Source organism: Salvelinus fontinalis, chromosome 5 (genome assembly GCF_029448725.1).
Source record: "Salvelinus fontinalis isolate EN_2023a chromosome 5, ASM2944872v1, whole genome shotgun sequence".
Classification (NCBI taxonomy): Eukaryota; Metazoa; Chordata; class Actinopteri; order Salmoniformes; family Salmonidae; genus Salvelinus; species Salvelinus fontinalis.
The window spans coordinates 35620889-35634199 of NC_074669.1; the positions used below are offsets into that span (position 1 = coordinate 35620889).

Here is a 13311-nt window from a genome sequence, read left to right on the forward strand (position 1 = left end):
AACTATCAGACGTGCACACGGATCTTGTCGTCCGCCCCTCAAAATAAGTCGGAAATGACTGATCTAGCTGGTACCTGACGATCAGTCACTAAAACCTGAAACGCATGCCATTTTCAGGCATTGATTGGTTGACTAGACCTGGAAGCTGGCCCCTTGACCAAAGCATTGCAGCATGGTGTGTGTGTGTGTGTGGGGGGGGCTATGGGCGAACCGACACCACCGTGGTCGCGTGGCGGCTGTGTGACATGGGAAATCCTGTGAACCACCTGACACCCCCCCCCCCCCAGCTATGACCCGCCATATGACCCAGGAGCAGGCAGCAGCAGCTGACTCAAAGCCCAACGAAGGACACCCTGACCTGGGGACGGGTGGGTCTGCCACCAGCCTCCCTGGAGGGTCCAGCACTGCACCGAATCTGAAAACAGGCTTCATGGCATTTCACTGGCACACATCCGATGTTTGGATCTTTAACTTCCCCTGGCTGGGACTGAGTGAGCCTGCTGAGAGGAGAAGTTATTCTGGACTCCTTCAAAACGGTCACGCTCCCAGATGAACTTTTTCAAAGTGAGAGAAGTCAGCTTTTTCCCCCCAATGGGATTCTTTGAAGTCGTGGGAGCGATGCACTGCTATCAGACTGACAGACAGCCCTCAGAAGTGAGCCTCAATTTTGTTCAACCCTCGTTGCGTTCCATCCACACCCCATCCGCAACATCATCATCTTCTTCACTCTCTGTCCACCCTAGCTCTCCCAGCTTCCTCCCTCTCCTCCAGAATAAGTGTGCGAGAGAAAAACCTGAACTGGACTCTATCCGGATGAAAGTCTACAGGTATTGTGCTGGAGCGGAGCCAGGCTGATTGCGGGAGAAGCAGAGACAGACCCTGGAACTCCAGATAAGTCAGGGGAGAAACTTCAGAGCGACAGAAAACACCATCAAAACTACATTAGGACTGAGAGATAGCGGAAGGGAGAGAGAAGCAGAAGAAGATAGGGAGAGGGAGAGCGATACGTAGACAGCTGGAGCTGTAGAGATTAGGGTTGAAAGCAGCGCTCTTTCCCCTCTCCACTATCTCCCTCGCTCGCTCGTTTGACGTGCGTTTGCTCCTGCAGTAGCGGGAGATTGGTGGAAATAGGCCTTCAGACAACGCCGTTACCCATAAACAACCGCATCTGTCTGGGGGAATTAAATGGCCGCCGAGCAGAGCAGTGGCGCTCATCCCCACCACTGCTGCGCGTGCATGTGTGAACGAAAGGTTGCTGGTTTGAATCCATGCGCCGATTAGGTGAAACATCTTGCCGATGTGCCCTTGAGCAAGGCCCTTGAGCGAGAGCATCTTCTAAATGACTCAAATGTTAATTTCAATTTGCAGATTTTGCACACATGGAGAGGACTGTTTCTAGAAAGTATTCAAATATATTTAAACAGAGGAAGGGGTTGTTTGTGTGTGTGTGTGTGTGTGTGTGTGTGTGTGTGTGTGTGTGTGTGTGTGTGTGTGTGTGTGTGTGTGTGTGTGTGTGTGTGTGTGTGTGTGTATACTCACTCCATCATGGAGGGGGGGATGGTGCAGCAGTCCTGGATGGCGGTGAGGGGGGACGTCAGGTGGGCTGTGTAGGACGCCTCCACCACCTGCTTGTTCCTGTTCACCACGTCCAGGTAACGGTTAAACTTCTCACGGATCTTCTTTGCAAGCTACAACCAATCACACACACACACACACACACACACACACACACACACACACACACACACACACACAGAGTTGGATATATTCTGTATAGCACACATCATACGTAAGGTTCTCCTCAACATGGTGGAATTACTGATGGAAAACATAACAGCACACACACACAGGAAAATAACCTCACACTCAACGTCAACAAAACAGATGATCGTGGACTTCAGGAAACAGCAGAGGGAGCACCCCCCTATCCACATCGACGGGACAGTAGTGGAGAGGGTAGTAAGTTCCTCGGCGTACACATCACGGACAAACTGAAATGGTCCACCCACACAGACAGCGTTGTGAACAAGGCGCAGCATCGCCTCTTCAACCTCAGGAGGCTGAAGAAATTCGGCTTGTCACCAAAAGCGCTCACATACTTTTACGGACTCTTACACAATCGAGAGCATCCTGTCGGGCTGTATCACCGCCTGGTACGGCAACTGCTCCGCCCACAACCGTAAGGCTCTCCAGAGGGTAGTGAAGTCTGCACAACGCATCACCGGGGGCAAACTACCTGCCCTCCAGGAAACCTACACCACCCGATGTCACAGGAAGGTCATAAAGATCATCAAGGACAACAACTACCCGAGCCACTGCCTGTTTACCCTGCTATCATCCAGAAGGCGAGGTCAGTACAGGTGCATCAAAGCAGGGACCGAGAGATTGAAACACAGCTTATATCTCAAGGCCATCAGACTGTTAAACAGCCATCACTAACACAGAGAGGCTGCTGCCAACATACAGACTCAACTCCAGCCACTTTAAAAATGTAAAAATGTATGTAAAAATGTATCATTAGCCACTTTAAACAATGCCACTTCATATGTTTACATACTCTACATTACTCATCTCATACGTATATACTGTACTCTATACCATCTACTGCATCTTGCCTATGCCATTCTGTACCATCACGCATTCATATATTTTTATGTACATATTCTTTCATTCCTTCACACTGTGTGTATAAGGTAGTTGTTGTGGAATTGTTAGGTTAGATTACTCGTTGGTTATTACTGCATTGTCGGAAGTAGAAGCACAAGCATTTCGCTACACTCGCATTAACATCTGGTAACCGTGTGTATGTGACAAATCAAATTTGCTTTGATTTGACACGTTTAGTATGATTATATTTTAGTTGAGTACCTATTCCCTTTTATACAAGATGGCGTCTTAAAAGGAGGACCGAGTAAGGCCAAAATGTAAAATACATGTAAACAATCCTTCCCCCAAAAAGACCATTCTACAGATTAAATTGTGAAAACCCCCCCAAGTCATGGTGGGGGGGGGGGGTTTTGCCTTGGTTTTGTGAGAAATCACTCAGAAGGAAAAATGTAGTTCATTAAAAAAAGGGGCAGATAATTGAATAGTGCTGGTTAGTGTTCGGCCTGACGAGGCCCCTGTCTGTCCTGTGTTAGTGTGTCAGCTAACGCTAGGCATACATTACAGCTCTCAGGAGGGGGAGATATGGCTGACTGCACGCATCTCGGAGCCTCTTTCAAAAAAAGGGTTCCCACCTGGGGGACACTAATAACGAGCGCACTAGCAGCTCCTCACAACAGGTTCCTGTTCCTACTCTGGAGCCAATGAAAAACCCCCACAGGGAACCAACCTCGTTAGAACCTACAGGACCGTGGCAACTCACACCCACGCATTCAAGCACAGGCTACATAGCCTGCGTAGGATAAGATAAGCTAGAAATCAACACAAACAAGCACTGATAACTCAAACTCAGAACATACAGTAGGTTTTAACAAGACTCAAAGACTCAAATCAAGTCACTACATTCACTCACTGCCTGGAGAGAAGAAAATAACAACTTGGGAGAACCGCCGCTACCGGCAGCCAGCCCCCGCTACCGGCAGCCAGCCCCCGCTACCGGCAGCCTGCCCCCGCTACCGGCAGCCTGCCCCCGCTACCGGCAGCCAGCCCCCGCTACCGGCAGCCAGCCCCCGCTACCGGCAGCCAGCCCCCGCTGCCGGCAGCCAGCCCCCGCTACCGGCAGCCAGCCCCCGCTACCGGCAGCCAGTCTCCACGTCTGTCCATATCCCATAATGAGGCGTGCCTGCCAACACTGCCCAGGCCAGGAACAGGAGAAATGTGCTGTGACCCATTAACCGAGCTACACCCAATCAGCCAGTCGCTGTTCCTATTAATCCACAGGCCCAGCCACTTCTCCTATTATGTCATAATACAGGGGCCAGCGGCGTCACCGTGAATTACAGGGCCACCCGATACGCGAGCCCAAAGACGGCACCGTATTCCCTATATAGTGCACTACTTTTGACAAGGGCCCATAGGGCTACGGTCAAAAGTAGTGCACTGTGTCGGTAGTAGGTTGTCATTTGGGACGCGACCCAAAATACTGTTTCACCCCCCCACCCCTCCCAGATTGGGCCGGACCAGCAATTAGGCCCAATGTGGACTCACTATTAAGCGCGTCTCAACCACTGTTGAGCTGTCCGAGTGCCTTCACAGCCCAGTGTGGTTAAGACCGAGAAATACCCATTCATGAGTCCAGAGGAACTACAGAGAAACGAGAAACCAAAAGACCTGCAAGGCACAGGTTTTGTGATTTAGGACTACTTTTCCTTAGCCAAAACCACCCTCCTTCCTTCCCCCCCGCCCCCTCCCTACCCACAAATTCCAACCAACCACCCGACTACCCCGGCCTTACCGCTGACTCCTCCCACCTTCACTATAACACATGTTGGGCTCTGTGGTTGCTGTAGCCCTGGCCAGGCAGTCCCAGACCACGCAGTTTCATTGTGTGGCTCTGGTTCAGAACCGTTACGGCTAGGTCTGGGTTAGGGAGGAGAGCTGTGACCCGTGTCAGTACCAGGGTAGACTGGGAGAATGTTAGAGAATAAAATAGACCATCAAGGTCATTCCATGGAACTGATTTTATTTTTTATTTTTGAAACACAGAAACCCCTCCACTAGCCCTGACTGGCCTTTTACATAAATGTCACCATCAGACTACTGCCTCCACCTCTAGTCTACTGAGTCCCTGGGGGCCCAGGCACACTGATAGACAGACTGGGCTATTAGACTGGCGTGACCACCTTGTCCTCTGGCTACACACACACACACGTACATACAACAATGTGTCTATCTATAGGCCGTTTTGACCTCCGGCTAGCTGCCCATTGTCTGCCGTCTCTCTCGTTTTGCTGATTCCATCTCATCTCCCCAGAGGACCAAACAACAGACAACGCTGAAGACTTCTAATAGGAAATGTCCACTCCGCTGTCTGGCTCTGTCCAAGCGGGATATCTTCTTAATTTTGGTCTGAAATTCATTTCCTGATAAGAGAGCAGTAACCTGATAAGAGAGCAGTAACCTGCACAGTAGAATTACTGTAAAAACACAGGCTAAACCAAACAAACACCTAGAATCATGTTCATTACACTTTAAACATGTCTGGGATGAGTGGAGATGGCCAGCCTATGTCATTACTCAGTGGCAGATGTCCTCACCCTGCTCCTCTCCTGGCTGAGTAACGAGAGGGAGATAGTGAAGGGGAGCCAGGGTGCCAGTCTCAAAGCCGGGCTCTGTCTCTCTGCCTGTCTTTCAGTCAGTCTTTTTTTTCCTTTGGGCTTCCTCCCCACTGTGGATTCAGCTCTAATTGGTGCTGTTTGGCTGCCATGGTGCCAAAGTGTCATTTCCCACCTGCCTCCTACCCGGGGAGAACCATGCCAGCAATGCCAGGGCTGGCACCGTCTGGTCTTGGTAATGCTAAATTGGCAAGAGTCTTAGAGGCATGCAATTGCTACAGAGACACTGTTGTACATCTTGTCAATATTTCTGATGATTTCGAACAGCTTAAGAATCATTCTTTTAAAAAAGATGGATACATGGGAAAAACCTCCAGCCTACCTCCAAGGAAACGGACAAGAAGGGAACATTTTTATCAACCAAGGTATCTACTGGTCGGATGCATTTAGCATGGTTTCTTAAAACCGTAAAAAAATATATAAAAAAATAAACATACTGTAACTAAATGTCCACACACAAGGGGTGGTAACCTACACAGTCCACAGATGGATACTACCGGAGCCATATACTGTTCAATCGGAAAGTACTTCAACATTGTGTTAGTCTTCTTCTAAAATAGATCTTTTTTTTCAATATTATCCCTCAATCTACACATGATACCCCATAATGACAAAGCAAAAACGAGTTTATAGGAATGTTTGCTAATTTATTAGTAAAAAACTTAAAATATGGAAATATCACATTTACATAAGTATTCAAACTAATTGCTTAGTACTTTGTTGAAGAACCTTTAGCAGCGATTACAGCCTCAAATCTCCTGGAGTATGACGTTACAAGCTTGGCACAACTGTTAGTGAGAAGTTTCTCCCATTCCCCTTTGCAGATCCTCTCGAGCTTGGTCAGGTTGGATGAGGAGCGTCACTGCAGAGCTATCTTCAGGTCTCTCCAGAAATGTTCAACCGGGTTCAACTCCAGGCTCTGGCTGGGCCACTCAAGGACATTGAGAATTGTCCCGAAGCCACTCCTGCGTTGTCTTGGCTGCGTGCTTAGGGTCGTTGTCCTGTTGGAAGATGAACCTTCGCCCCAGTCTATGATCCTGAGCACTCTGGAGCAGATTTTTATTAAGGATCTCTGTACTTTGCTCTGTTCATCTTTCCCTCGACCCTGACTAAAATCCCAGTCCCTGCCGCTGAAAAACATCCCCACAGCATGATGCTGCCGCCACCATGCTTCACCGTAGGGATGGTGCCAGGTTTCTTCCAGACGTGACCCTTGGCATTCAGGCCAAATTTTGGTTTCATCAGACCAGAGAAACTTGTTTTTTGGTCAGAGACCTTTAGGTGCCTCCAAGCAGGCTGTAAAGGACTGGCTTCCTTCTGGCCACTCAACCATAAAGGCTTGATTAGTGGAGTGCTGCAGAGATGGTTGTCCTTCTGGAAGGATCTCCCATCTCCCCAGAGGAACTCTGGAACTCTGTCAGAGTGACCATCGGGTTCTTGGTCACCTCCCTGACCAAGGCCTTTCTCCCCTGATTTCTCCGTTTTGCCAGGCTGCCAGCTCTAGCAAGAGTCTTGGTGGTTCCAAACTTCCATTTAAGAATGATGGAGGCCACTGTGTTCTTGGGAACCTTCAATGCTGCAGGAATTTTGGTACCCTTCCCCAGATCTGTGCCTCGACACAATCCTGTCTCAGAGCTCTACGGACAATTCCTTCAACCTCATGGCTTGGTTTTTGCTCTGACATGCACCATCAACTGTGGGACCTTATATAGACAGGTGTATACCTTTCCAAATCATGTCCAATCAATTGAATTTACCACAGGTGGAATCCAATCAAGTTGTAGAAACATCTCAAGGATGATCAATGGAAACATGATGCACTTGAACTCAATTTCGAGTCTCATAGCAGAGGGTCTGAATAATTGTGTAAATAAGTGTACATCTGTTTTTAAATTATGAATACATTTGCAAAAATGTCTAAAAACCTGTTTTCACTTTGTCATTATGGAGCATTGTGGGTAGATTGATGCGGGAAACATTTAAATGTAATCAAAGTTTAGAATACGGCTGTAACGTAACAAAACGTGGGAAAAGTCAAGGGGTCTGAATACTTTCCGAATGCACCGTACAGAGAGAGTTAGGCCAGGGTTTGAGAACAGCCGCCATGTTAGCGCCCATATCGACCTTCATTCTTTGAAATGTCGGTTGATGTTGGAGGCGCTCTCGTATGGTTACAACTCCCTATGAAATGACCCGCGGTAAACCAGCAACAGAGCTGCGAACTTGATTAGCATTCAGGATCAGTAGCCGTGGGGCAGAAACAGATCAATCAAATGGACCTATCGATTCAACTGATCCAGAACCAAGCACTGTACTGTATATTATACTGAGCCAGTGGAAATAGTAGTAGCCAGTCTACCAAACCATGCAGTCGAAACATCACCGACCACTGCAGTGCAGGAATGGGCAGTAAGCGAACAATGCCAGCTTATTTGCTCTGCCAACAGTGACCAGACCCATAAGAACACACACACACTGCTTCCAAATCCAAAAGTATTGAGACATTAACAAATGTTGTTGTTTTGTCTCTGTACTCCAGCACTTTGGATTTGAAATGATACAATGACGATGAGGTTGAAGTACAGACTGTCAGCTTTCATTTGAGGGTATTTTCATCCATAACGGGGGAACCGTTTAGAAATTACAGCACTCATTTTAGGGGACCAAAAGTATTGGGACAAATTCACTTGTGTATTAAAATAGTCAAAAGTTGAGTGTTTAACACTTCCACATTAAATGTGGATGCTACTGACTACGGATAGTCCTGAATGAATCGCGAATAACGACGAGTGAGAACGTCAGACGCACAAATCTCATATCCCCGAGACACGCTAACCTCTCGCCATTACAATTACGGAGGAGGTCAGCATTTTTGGAGGGACGTGACATCTGTGCGTCTGTAACCTTCTCACTCGTCAGTATTCACGATTCGTTCAGAACTATCCGTAATCATGGTAGCATTTTGGACTTCAATGTAGAAGTGTTCAGAAACATTCTACTCTTATAAACTAAAGTAGCCTCTTTATTGCCAACCACGGGAGATGATATCTCGGTATCTAACGCTGCATTAGAGTACAGGTAGACGAGCCATGTTTCTATTCAAGCATCTCCTAGTCAGAGAGAAGCCTTCCTGCACTGACACTGTGTAGTGCATTAGAGACTGGGGGAGGGAAAAACAAAAGACAACTTCAAAGCCAATGAGACGGCAGCTGTAGAATTTTAATAAGCCCTCCTTTCCTCTGATGATGGCTGTGTGTGTGTGTGTGTGTGTGTGTGTGTGTGTGTGTGTGTGTGTGTGTGTGTGTGTGTGTGTGTGTGTGTGTGTGTGTGTGTGTGTGTGTGTGTGTGTGTGTGTGTGTGTGTGTGTGTGTGTGTGTGTGTGTGTGTGTGTGTGTGTGTGTGTGTGTGTGTGTGTGTGTGTGTGTGTGTGTGTGTGTGTGTGTGTGTGTGTGTGTGTGTGTGTGGTGTTTCTGCAGCACAGACAGAGTCACAAGCACACATACTGTGCAAATACACTTGTGTGTGTGCGCACACACACACACACACACACACACACACACACACACACACACACACACCCGGTGACTCACCTGCTGTACCTCCGTCTCTCCGTTTGAGGTCTTCTCTGTGTACACAAACGAGTTGAAGATTCTCTGCAGAGAGAGAGAGAGAGAGAGAGAAACATGGTTAGTATGCTGTAGAAAGACTTACTGCAGTCGTTCATTTAAAAAAATAAACTAAATCACTGCACACAGATGCAAATCCACACGGGATTTCTTCTGATTGCTTAAAGGCCCACTGCAGCCAAAAAATTACATTTCCCTGTTTTCTCAATATATTTCCACACTATGAGGTTGGACAAATACTGTGACATTTAAAAAAGAAAAAAAAAAGGTATAATTCCCTTTTAATGTAAGAGCTGTTTGAAAAGACCACCTGAAATTTCTGCCTGTTTTGGTGGTATGGGGTTCTGGCCTTCCATGGTAACATCGCCGTGCGGTAAATGATTTAATAGACCAATAAGAAAGAGCTCCAAACCTCTCTGCCAATAACAGCTGGTCAAATGCTGCCTACAGGCTGACTGACTGCAAAACAACCTGGACCCATTCAACATGGTCGGTGTAGGCAACAATACACATCTTCCACAAATCCTAAAAACACGTTGGACCTTGAAGCAATAGTAGATGTCCTTGAACGACCACGAGCACCAACACAAACTCAATGAGCCCTCAAGAAAAGAGTTAACACCTGCACTGGTATAGGTTGGTATGCTATGCATGCCAATACCAACCCATACATACATAACAACCCTCCAGACGAGCTTCAATGCCATTACAACTCTCCTTCCGTGGCCTCCAACTGCTCTTATATACAAGTAAAACTAAATGCATGCTCTTCAACCGATTGCTGCCTGCACCCGCCCGCCCATCCAGCATCACTACTCTGGACGGTTCTGACTTAGAATATGCGGACAACTACAAATACCTAGGTGTCTGGTTAGATTGTAAACTCTCCTTCCAGACTCACATCAAACATCTCCAATCCAAAGTTAAATCTAGAATTGGCTTCCTATTTCGCAACAAAGCATCCTTCACTCGTGCTGCCAAACATACCCTCGTAAAACTGACCATCCAACCGATCCTTGACTTCAGCGATGTCATTTACAAAATAACCTCCAATACCCTACTCAATAAATTGGATGCAGTCTATCACAGTGCCATCCATTTTGTCACCAAAGCCCCATATATTACCCACCACTGCGACCTGTACGCTCTCGTTGGCTGGCCCTCGCTTCATACTCGTCGCCAAACCCACTGGCTCCAGGTCATCTTCAAGACCCTGCTAGGTAGCACGCGCTCCAGTAGGTATCTCTCTCTGGTCACCCCCAAAGCCAAATACTCCTTTGGCCGCCTCTCCTTCCAGTTCTCTGCTGCCAATGACCGGAACGCACTACAAAAATCACTGAAACTGGAAACACTTATCTCCCTCACTAGCTTTAAGCACCAGCTGTCAGAGCAGCTCACAGATTACTGCACCTGTACATAGACCATCTATAATTTAGCCCAAACAACTACCTCTTCCCCTACTGTATTTATTTATTTTGCTCATTAGCACCCCATTATTTACATTTCTACTTTGCACATTCTTCCACTGCAAATCAACCATTCCAGTGTTTTACTTGCTATATTGTATTTACTTCGCCACCATGGCCTTTTTTTGCCTTCACCTCCCTTATCTCACCTCATTTGCTCACATTGTATATTGACTTATTTTTCTACTGTATTATTGACTATGTTTGTTTTACTCCATGTGTAACTCTGTGTTGTTGTATGTGTCGAACTGCTTTGCTTGATCTTGGCCAGGTCGCAATTGTAAATGAGAACTTGGTCTCAACTTGCCTACCTGGTTAAATAAAGGTGAAATAAATCAAATAAAATACTGTTACACACAAAACACACACCCAAGAACACAACTTTTTAAGCACGCTTGTCTCCTGAGTACCACACACCCCCCCCCCCCAACATCAGGCACAACATTTAGTGCAAGGTGGAGGCACACTAAAACAACAGTTAAATAAATGTTGACTTAAAGTGGCAGGTGTTTCACTGTAAGCTTCTCTGCTGCTTCCCTAAACACACACACACACCACCCCCCTGTCCAGTCCTGTCCACACATACTGTAGGACACATTACAGAGCAGAGGGGCACCAACTACCCAGCATGCTTCACTCCACCCCGCCCGCCAACGCAGAGTTCACTCCACATTATTGCATTACCATGGTAACCAACCACCCCACCCCCCCAATAAAAGTAGATGTCAAAACAAGCGGTGATTTATGGGACCTCACACAATCAAGAGGAGACTTGTCACGCTGAACTAGGTTCCTAAATATCAACACAAGGAAAACCTAAAAAGCCGGCTGTCAGGTAGAGAACAGTCCTGTCTGAGCTGGTTTTATTCTCTCCACTGTCGTTAAAGTGGTAGGCTTCGGTCGACACCGGGAGGTATGTGTTCGTAAAACTTGGGGGAAACAGACACACAAAGACAAAAAGCTGCACATTTCACCAACAGTGTTATTTAGAAAACTACCCCAACCTATTCAATTGTGAAATAAATCACACAAAGGACAAAAACAATCTGAACCACCACAGCTAGCTAGCTAGCTAGCGTTAGTTAGTTAGCTTAACACTGTATCGTTGGCTGGTCTCCCACCGTGCAGGCCGTTTGTTTTGGGATTCCTCCCTATACCCTGGGCGGGGGGGAATGCCTCAATCTCTAACCAAATACGTCTCACCCTGGCTGGGCCACCGGGGCCAGTTGATGTGACACCCCTATTTTCTCTCTTATACCTAAAGCTTGGGGTGGCCTCTTCAATGACCAAACCCACCCACGGCCTAATTTGCCCAAATTAACTAAGACGTATTCACCTTTCACATAAGATTTACATTTTATGACCCCGCCCCCTCAAAATGGCCCATCTTTACCACGTTCTTGCTGAGATAAGCCTTCTATACATTCCATGCCATGCTGGCGACGAGTGGGAGGGGTGTGCAGATGTGGGTGGGCGTGTATTTGAATAAATCCAGGGTAAATCCATTTGAAATCAATCACTTTGACAGCATCCCTTTTGATTTAAACCAAACTTTCTCATTGTAGCCAATTCAGTTGGATTAATTGCATTTCAGATTCTTGGGTAATTCCACCACCATAATCACTATAACTAATGGGTAGCTCTACCATTACGTTTTACTTCTGTGAACTTCCATTATCCTCCCTCTAAATTAGAAAACATCTTACAGATGTGCGTTTCTGGTAACGGAATTAGAAGGCACAAAGCAGTATTTCTTAAACTTACTGAAGGTAAACATCTTCCAAGACCACATTTCCAAATGGTTATCCAGAAATCAGCCTTTACTTATGCCTAATGTTTAAGACGGCAAAGGGTTGAAAAATGTATCTATGCCTTAATTTACCAAAAAATAGACTTAGCTTTCAATAGACACCCAGTCCGTTCATCTTTCCCTCAAACCCAACTGGTCTCCCAGTACCTGCCGCTGAAAAACATCCCTACAACATGATGCTGCAACCACCATGCTTCACCTTAGGGATGGTGCCAGGTTTCCTCCAGAAGTGACGCTTGGCATTCAGGCCAAAGAGTTCAATCATGGTTTCATCAGACAAGAGAATATTGTGTGGCCTACCACTTCGCGGCTGAGCCGTTTCCACTTCACGACTGAAGAGTAAAATAATCCACTTTATTACGCTACATAACGTGATCGCAAAATGTTCTGATCAGTGCGGATAAATGAGCCAACTAGATTAATATCATCATGAGCAGCACTCATCTCAATTTAGCTAACAATGCCCCAGCCTAACTTTTTTATTTTATTTAACTAGGCAAGTCAGTTAACGTCTTATGGCTGGGGGCAGTATTGAGTAGCTTGTAAGGTGCCCAGAGTAAACTGCCTGCTACTCAGCCTGCTACTCAGGCCCAGAAGCTAAGATATGCATATAATTAGTAGATCTGGATAGAAAACACTCTGAAGTTTCTGAAACTGTTTGAATGATGTCTGTGAGTATAACAGAACTCATGTGGCAGGAAAAACCTGAGAAAAATCCAACCAGGAAGTGGGAAATCTGAGGTTTGTAGAGTCATATTGCACTTCCCAAGGCTTCCACTAGATGTCAACAGTCGTTAGAACCTTGCTTGATGCTTCTACTGTGAAGGAGAGGGGAATGAGAGCCGTTTGAGTCAGGTGTCTGGCAGAGTGCCACGAGCTCAGTCTCGTGCGCTCCCGTGAGAGTTAGCTGCGTTCCATTGCATTTCTACAGACAAAGGAATTCTCCGGTTGAAACATTATTGAAGATTTATGATTTAAAAATCCTAAAGATTGACTCTATACTTCATTTGACATGTTTCTACGAACTGTAATATGACTGTCTGAACTTTCGCCTGGACTTGCCCATGCCTCCTGAGTTTGAATTTGTGTACTAAACATGCAAACAAAAAGGAGGTATAAAACAAACATTT

General features: G+C 46.5%; 1 protein-coding gene across 1 annotated transcript in view; it reads right to left on the reverse strand.

The window, feature by feature from the left end:
* Positions 1-13311, reverse strand: part of LOC129855522 (VWFA and cache domain-containing protein 1) — an 83410-nt gene that overhangs the window by 38952 nt on the left and 31147 nt on the right. The window contains exons 2-3 of the mRNA XM_055923281.1: positions 8870-8932; positions 1540-1688 (exon numbers count right to left, since the gene is read on the reverse strand). Coding sequence (XP_055779256.1) covers positions 1540-1688; positions 8870-8932 — 212 coding nt within the window. The remainder of the gene's footprint in view (positions 1-1539; positions 1689-8869; positions 8933-13311) is intronic.